Source organism: Nyctibius grandis, chromosome 21 (assembly GCF_013368605.1).
Source record: "Nyctibius grandis isolate bNycGra1 chromosome 21, bNycGra1.pri, whole genome shotgun sequence".
Taxonomy (NCBI): Eukaryota; Metazoa; Chordata; class Aves; order Nyctibiiformes; family Nyctibiidae; genus Nyctibius; species Nyctibius grandis.
Genome location: NC_090678.1, coordinates 5,339,111 through 5,347,870, shown reverse-complemented (window position 1 = coordinate 5,347,870; position 8,760 = coordinate 5,339,111). Strand labels below are relative to the sequence as shown.

The 8,760-nt window shown below is 46.2% G+C and overlaps 1 protein-coding gene across 2 annotated transcripts in view; it reads right to left on the bottom strand.

Annotated features, from left to right (window-relative positions):
• Positions 1 to 2,640: 2,640 nt before the first annotated feature.
• Positions 2,641 to 8,760, bottom strand: part of RASAL2 (RAS protein activator like 2) — a 151,126-nt gene continuing 145,006 nt past the window's right edge. For both annotated transcript variants that reach the window (XM_068417103.1, XM_068417104.1), the window contains exon 18: positions 2,641 to 7,919. In XM_068417103.1, the coding sequence (XP_068273204.1) occupies positions 7,755 to 7,919 (165 nt within the window). In that variant the 3' untranslated portion in view covers positions 2,641 to 7,754. The remainder of the gene's footprint in view (positions 7,920 to 8,760) is intronic.

The following is an 8,760-nucleotide window of genomic DNA, read 5'->3' as shown; positions in this document are numbered from 1 at the left end:
TCTCTGAAGACCAGAGGAATATAAACCAGTAGTTAACTCAGGGAGGCAAGATGTAGCTCCCATCAGTAGAACAGTCACTCTTACAGCAATCATTCATAGATCGATAGTTTCAGGTAGGGTCCAGCACAGCACCTGCATGTTGTCTGACAGACATGAGCTAAGTGAAGGGAGAGAAGCAACAAAGGGTAAGGGTGAACAAATGCAGCCTGCAACTTAGCTGTAGCCCTTCCTCCTTCCTTCACTGCATGCAGGACTTCCTCCTTGCCAAGCAAACAGGAACTGCTCTCAACATCTGTGTCCTGCTGCAAACAGAAGCCTGGACAGTGGAGAAAAGGGAGTGAAAAATGTCATTCGTCTCTGTGCAGCTCACATGTTATTCTGCATTAGATTCTGTCATCACTGTATCGTCCCTCACCCCTGGTGCCAACACTAGGCATTTGTCCCTCATGATCCCCCTCTCCCCACAGTAACACAACAGCCCTTAGGGTCATAGAAGGAAGAACCTGGAGGGTGTGGGGAACACCCATCCCGAGTGCCCTGCTCCTGGCAGCTACCCTGAAGTCTCCAATATCGATAATAATTTCTATTTCAGCCAAGGTTGCTCTGCTGCTGAGCTGGGCTAAGCGGGTTTACTGAAAAGTGGGTTCAGGTCCACAGAACTCGCGTTTCCAGTCGCATCAGCAGGATTCCACGTTCCCATGGAGCTGAGTAAGGACAAGGTATTCATACTCGCTGCAGGGAGAACCGACGGGTGGCCAGGTTTCATGCCTACAACCAAGATATTTGATCCACCTCTCACAGCAAAAAGCAGGAATTTAATACATCTTCTGGAGACATGAGGATATTTAATCTGTAGGACCAGGAGAAAGGTGAAGGACAGCAACGTGAGATGGGTTCTAGTAAGAGCAAGGACTCTCTTCTCATGAGACTCATATCTCAGAGTAAGCAAACTGGTATTCCACCTGCTAATGGGTTTAAGCAGCAGCTGCTGCGTACTTAGAGCAGCAGTGCACACTCTTGCACATAGGAAATCATTAAAGGTTTGACACTTGCATCCTTTGGGCAGGAGGACTCTTGGAGGGGAGCTTCTCCCAAGGAATTTCCCAGCTGGAGTGGGTGAACTGCCAGAGCGATGAGGACAGGCTCCAGAGCCCTGTGTATTCTGTCCAGAATGGCTAGAAACAGAACAATTTGCATGTTCACATACAGTATTTTTACACAGGGGGAGTAAGGAGCACATCCGTGGTAAAGTGCAATTTAACATCCTCAGCAGGACAGAACACTGGGGTATCAGGTGCTTTGGGACAGCCACAGAAAAGCCCAGCCTTCCCAGAGTTTTAATTGTATTATCCCAGTGCCATCCTATCTGGCATTTCTGCAATGCTCCTGCTCTACCTCACCTTCCTCCCTCTGCTTCACTCAGCACACCCTCCAGCTATCTCCTCCTTCCCCCCAACCCAGCCCTCTCCCCTTTAGATCCCCCTCCATCCCCTTCCCAAACCTCAACAGCAAACCTGACACTGAGATCACTTTGCACGCGAGGTCTCCATCCCATCCTATCCCTCTTCTCACCTGCCTCTGCCTTGTTTGCTCACACCTGAGAACGGACAGGACGCGGGTGTGGGAATTTACCCATCCACCTCCTCCAGAGCCGCTGTTGGTGCTGCCCTCGTGCCCAGGAGCGTCAGGCACCCGCTGCTTTGGGCTCTGTACAAACACGCAGAAATACAACTCTTGGCATGAAAAACTTACAGCCTAAGCAAGAACAAGGCAGAACATGCAAGGGACTTGAACAGAACAAAGTGTAGGGCCAGGGTGGAGGCACACAGTAACAACTACAGGTTTGCTGTGTGTATTCTGTAGGCTTCAAAGCTCTGGAAAAAAAATACCATGAGAAATGAAAATAAAAAGACTTTTAGCAAAACATCCCCTTGAGTATAGGTTTTACGTTCACTAAGTTCAATGTGAAAGGTTTTCTTGCTCATTATATACAAGATTTCATACACATATGAAGAATCAATACAAATTGCTTAGAATCCAGCATTTTATGTGAACCTGTAAATAACTATCCCTCTGTACATCTGTGCCTCACACAGCAGCTCTGGGCTGGTGCGTGAGCACCTGTGAACGAGGAATTGACTGAACGAGAAAACTGGGCTGATCACAGTCACCGGTCCGGCATGAGAGGAATAAACACGTTAATTAATACAAGGTAACTCTTTTCACCACTTAAGGTGTTATTCTTAGCCAAAAAATCCCACAGCAAAAAGCAGCAGAGAGCAATTCTCTGTGTCTCCACGGCTTGTCGCTCTCCCTCCGCAACACCAGGTATTTCGGACAGCTTCAGCAAGCGCCAGCGGTCACCGGCGTGGGGAGGCAGAGCCCCGGGACCCGTGCTGGACACCCCAGCAAAGCACCCACCACAGAAACGTGAGAAAGGAATTAATTCTGCTGCTCTGCTTCGCCACAGACCCCCTCGGGTTACCCAGGGAGCTCCTGGTGCCAAACGGGAGCGACTCGGGCCCAAACATGACGTTACGCTGCCTGAGCTGCCCTCCACCCTCCGAGTTACACAACACCCACGTACAACCTGAGAGCAGAGAGATTTTCAATCAGCATAGGTTGACTGAGTCCAAACTGTTTAAAGTTAAAGTTTATTTGTATTCTTTGTAGGAATATCAATAAAAGACCTCAAATGTATCTATATCTGTACATATTACAAGAACCTTCAAAAATTATTCACAGAACAAAAATAAATCTTCTTTAGAACAAACCCAGGCAATGAAATGCAGAAATGGATCTCAGAGACCAAACAGTCCAGTGCTACTAGCATAAAAATACGGCTTGAAAAACAAGTTTATTACTTTTTAAGGTGTACTTTGTTGAAATAAAAAATAAATTATTTAGAGCTATCATTGTAAAACAGTTCCATGTATTAACACTCTTATTAAGGCCCTTGAGACAGAAAATTCATTTTTACAGGTAGGATTCCTGGCAGGCATGATCTGTAACGACATGCTCGCTCTCATGGGAGTTAACTTACTGCCGAGAAGGAAATACCTAAAAGCATCAGCCTAAATTTAACCCTTTTTGCTCTGTCAGACCCAGCTGGATACCTGTGCCTGACCACGCTGATCACCGATGGAAATACCCGGAATGGTTCCACCTGGCCAGGAATTATTCTCCAGGAACGACACAGACATTTTTGCAGAACACAAACAGAATTCATACGCACACGGTGACCTTAGCAGGTAAGTATTGCTGACACGTTCCACGGGCACTGCTGTAAAATTGACAGACGTCAATCATTGAGTTTCCAGATGAAGTCAAAAGCTGGTGGGTTTAAGCAAGCATTAAAAGATGAAATTAATATATCATGTAAAAAAAAAAAAGCCTAAGCCAGCCCAAAGCAGTTGCAAGAACATAAAATAAAACTCATTTCTTGGATGACTTATTAGATGGATACAGAATTTATTACTGGATACACCTCATATTCTCTCACTACAAAATACACATGCCCCTTTCCACGCTCCTCTGGAATCCCCTGCCTGAGTTATGCCACCGGAGAGGAATGTTGCAAAGTGTGTAGCTGTATGAATCTGTGCTTTTACACATAGCTGCCCATTTCTCATATACCAGGGAAAGAACAGCTGGTAACTCCTGGACATGAAATCTGACTATTTCCTTAAAAACAGGTCTGAATTCCTAGAGTTGCCGAGAATGGGCATTTACAGGATGCCACTCCTAGGCCGTGCTCCCTCTTCTCCGTGAGCGCCTATCCCACGTCATTCTGGTCACCTCTGTTCTCACACGCTCTGCAGCCACCGCATGCAACACGGCAAAAGGCCACAGCGCTACCCAACGCTGCTCCGTGTCCCTGCCCCGCCACACTGGCCGTGAGCTTTTACTGAGAACTCGGAAGGCCCGGGTGGCTTTGTGGTTTGGGAAGAATCACCCTGGAACAGTACTAACGTGGCCAGCAAGGACTGAGATGCCAGGATGGGGCAACTTTTCTGTCCCAGTCTTAGGAACTGACAAGTATTACTCCTACAGGCTATTAAATGTTTCCTGCACTACTTCAGCCGTTTCCAAAGGAGAGCAGCAGTTGCTTGCAACAGCATTAGACGCAGCCTGATGCATTTGCTGAAAGTATGAACCCAAACCTCACGTCTATAACGCTCATCATCAGACTTCGCACTATTGACCTCTTCTCTCATCGCTGCAGAAACCCACTGGCTACTAGTCTTAAAACAAATGTGATCAGGCCCAGTTGGGGCTCTTGCTCTAAAATAGACAGACCTTTTGGCTGCCACGTGGTTTAGTGTCACTTGAATTTTACCAGACTGGACAAAATAGAAGCTGGCATTTTCACATATTGTCGGTTTGGAGTGGCTTAAAATTTCTCTAGATAAAGCTGCTTGGTAACAAACGAGGAGAGACAGCTGCCTGCAGAACTCAGGAGCACAGCGGTTTGCTCTGCGGCTGATCAATTTTAGTCTTGCAGCATTGTGAGCCTGCAACCTTCATCCCCTTTGGGTCAACAGGCAGCTTCTCCTCTCTAGCGGGAGTTCAAGGAGTACACTTTGCACTTGAGGGTGGAAACTGAAATAGAAGAGAAACAACCAGCCTAGCAACAAGCTGTGAGGACAATACTGATGGGTCTGACTCTTTTAGAATAGCAGCTTTTCCTAGTCTATAAGCTATACATAGGAGAAGGTACATTATTAGAATGCTACATCACTGAAGAGCTCACCAAAACGTATCCATCTTGGGGCAGGTATTATTTCACCTCTAAAAATCAGGGCTGCAATGTTGCCCCTATTGCATTTCTCTGCAGAAACCAAAGTGGACGCCTCGGAATCTTCAGCATCGAACCACACAGTTCCACCAGTGACCTTCTGTAGATTACCAGGAAGCTGGGGAGCTCCAGTGAAATGTGTTTCCCAAATTAACGCTAGACTAACGCTACCAGAGTGACATACCTGCTTCTGCCTTCTTCTAGTCGATGTACGCCTACGACCACTTGCTCTCTCTCTGTCACAGAACACCCCTACTATTTGCACTGTGTAGTAAGTGAGCAATCCACGTGCCCAGCTGCAAAGGCTACTTTTGGGAATGGATTTCCCACGCTTCAGCTGTGTAATTATGGTACATAGCAAAGGGGAGATGCAGATCACGCAAAAACACTCAACAAAAAGGGGTTTGCAAAGGTTTCTTGTAAAAGGGAGCTACTCACAAGACAGATTAATACAAACTCGATAGACTGCCTATGGCCGTGGTGCATTAAGAAGGAAAGAAGGAACTTAAAGGCACAGTCTGAGGAAGAAAATATCAGAGGTCAGTGATGACCCAAAGGTGGAAGACGGTTTGGAAAGTATCGAAAAGAAATCACTACTGAGTAAACGCAAAGCACAACCCCAGGGGCGTCAGACAGGGCTGACTTGGTGATGACACACCGAGAACAAGACAGGGATGCTCCTTGGCCTGTAGTACCAGCTCGCATTTGAGCAGCCAGAGCAGCTTTGATCTGGAAGAACTAAGCATTAAATATAAATCCCAACTTGCTGCAGACAAGTCTCCTCTAGGTGTAAATTAACAGCCAAGGCCTTGCTAGGAGAGATTCATACATATTTTTGTTACACATCCTACAGCGCAGGAGATGTGGTCTCTGTATTTATGCATAGTTAGTAATGTCACATACTTGCGTGATGAAGTTTAACTGAAGTATCGTAATGCAATAATCGGGCAGAACAGTTAACGTACTGCGCTCTGTCACAAGCTGCACGTGCCCACAGAGGTGAGATTAATTCATTTCCAAAGAACAAACAAACCACACACAGTGACTTTGAGTCCTCAGTATTGCCAGTCCTTCATGTTCAACGCAACATGGGTCACTTTTCGGGAGGTCAAGAAATTGGCTTAGAAATGCCTACATTTTTAATGTAGTACGATTGCAGAGATTCAGAAACCAAGGCCAGAAAGGATAACCAGTGCTGACCTCCTCCGTATCACAGGCTACATGATTTCAGGCAGGTGCCCTCACAGCCACCTCATTAACGTGCTCCTACGTGCAGCCTGAACTGTTTGCTACTCTCGCCCCACATCGGGGCACCGTCTCGAGGTTTTGTCTCGGTTTGAAGTCAACTTTTCCAATTTCTAATTTCCATTAATCACACTCACTGTTATTAGTATACTTCTGTAATTCAAAATTTCAATTGCTGTTGCAATGTTTTTATTTACTTTTGAGAGTTTGGGGGGCTAGAAATGTATACCAAAAAGTGAAAGTGCAGATTCACACATTATTATTACTTGAGAATTTGAAGATTTAAAAAACCGCCTCAGGTGAAATATTGTGGCGTTTGATGAAATCATGAGAATTGACAATACTGTGTCACTGACTGTTAATCTTTTACAGTTTGTGCATGACATTATGAATGTTGTTATCTTCCACGAGAAGGTCACTTTGTAATTATATACGCATTCACATACAGCCTCGAAGTATGCTGCTACGAAACGCAACTGAAAGTAATGGGAGATGAAAGCTTAGTCAAAACTCCTGAAGAAAAATCTGGTGTGTACAGAATGTCAAAAAAAACCCTTTAAAGTATCCAGAGAAGGGTAAATTTCAGTGGAAATGGAAGATCTCTTAATGCAAACGTGCAGAAAGCATCTGTCATTGGAACTAGGCTGGCTGAGCTAGTGGCTGAAATAGTGAAACTGAACGAGAGTTAAAATACCGAAATCCTCTAGGCAAAAGGAAATGTGCACGTGGAAGCCTGCTTCGCTGGGCAAGGGCACCCTCGGTTAGCCCTTCCTCGGAGCGTTAACCTGACTGCTCCCGATGGAGCGCGGAGGATGAAGGCAGGGTGCCGCTGCATGGTGTGGAAAGGGGGGATTGGATAGAAAGTTTTAAAAAAAAAAAGTATTTACAAGTCTCTAAATTCTCAAACCAGAAAATATAAAACTGAGTTAGAACTGGGGTAAAAAAAGAAAGAATCCTACCTTGAAAAACTGCAGATTCCCTCTGGTTGATGGGAAGCCTGACTGTGTGCAAATGCAAGGAAACAAGCCTGCTGCTCCGATTTCACCTTGTTCAAAAAGACTGACCATTTTTTGCTGGAGTCCTACTGAAAGTAGGTACAGGACCCAGCAAGAGACAATTTTCTTGCCAAAATTGTTTGCTATCGAGTTTGCATTCAGTTAAAGAACAGCTAGAGAAGGGGGGGAATAAAACCAGCAGATGCGTTTTCTTACAGAATTCATTCCACTACGATTTCACTCCACTCATGTACTTGTATCAGCCAGCCTGATATATACAGCTGCTGTCTAGCGTAACCCACTGCTCAGCTCACGCGCTCTCACCCACAACACACATGCACCCACACTCCCTTCTTCCTCCTCCAAGGACTGCAGTGCTTTCAACGAGAGAAAAAATAATAATAATAAAAATAGCAATAATTAAAAAAATCTACAGTATTCACGTCCTTTTGGTATATTACATCGGCATTTTCTGTACACGACCCCAGAGCTCCCTCTATTTACACAGTGATATGGAAGGACTTGTTCTCGGGAGCCCGGTTCTCCTGGCCTTGAGTGGGGAATTAAAGTCCACCTTTCAGAGTTCTTTCTCTTTTCCTTTTTATTAGCAGCATTATGTAAACCTGTAAGGGGAAGGGGGGGCTATTTTGAAGGTTTCTTGAGTCTTGCTCCCTCTTGCCCTTCTCCTGGGAAGATGGATGGCAGCATCTGCCCAGTTAGCAGCTGCTGTTTTTGAATTCACCATTCTCCGTGATGGAAAGCTTGGTGGGATTGGTGGGGGAGATGCCATTGCGGACTTGCATGCTGTAGCGCTCCTTCACCTGCGTCAGGGCACTCATCAGCCGAGTGTTGGCAGAGTCCAGGGACACGATCCGCTTCTCCTGCAACAAACACCCCACAAAGTCAGAGCTCCTTCACAAAGGAAACGCCTTTGCCCCACCAGCCTGCTTTATGGGGACCTTCCGGGACCCGGGGCTGTGGCAGTGTCGTCAGATGATTTCTAGGCAGAGGCAGCTTGGCTAACATTCTCTGGTGAGATGGGATGTCTGCCTCTTTCTGTTTTCTCGGGGTAACATGGCCCCTGCGTGCCACGGGCTTTTCACAGGCCGCTCTGGCCCTCCCGGCCTTTTTGCGTGATGGAAGGTGACAGTGAGTCAAAGTGACACTGGGGAACTGATCCAGTCATGGTGGCTTTATCCAGCCTCCAACCGAGGCCGACGGAGGTGCACTGTTTTGCCATGGGAGGAAAGGGGGGGAGGGAGGTGTTGGTGTTAATAACAACAATAGCCAATTTATTATTTTTTGTTTTAAATATGTTAGAAAAACAGAAACAGGCAGCAGAAAATAAAAGTGGTGGAGGTTTCATCTGGCAGAGAAAAGTGCAAGTGGTATCTAACGGCCATTGTCTCTGTAATTTTGGATGGAGTGTGCTTGGAATAAACTCATGGTATGCTTGAAATAAATAAAAAATAAAAGCAGATAATGGCAGCCTGCAGTCATCAGCAGGAGTGAGGGTGCAACAGCAACACAGAGAAGAAACAGCCAAAAGCTACAACTAAGGGGTTATTTGAGGTGAAGGGGAAGAGGGCAGTGTGGGCGGAGGGGGAGATGCCATCGACAGAACACAAAGAACAAACACTGAACACACTGCTCCTAGACCCATTCCAGCTCAGAGGGGCTCCCGGGCTCCGCCGAATCCAGGGTTCCCACATCCCAGGTTTG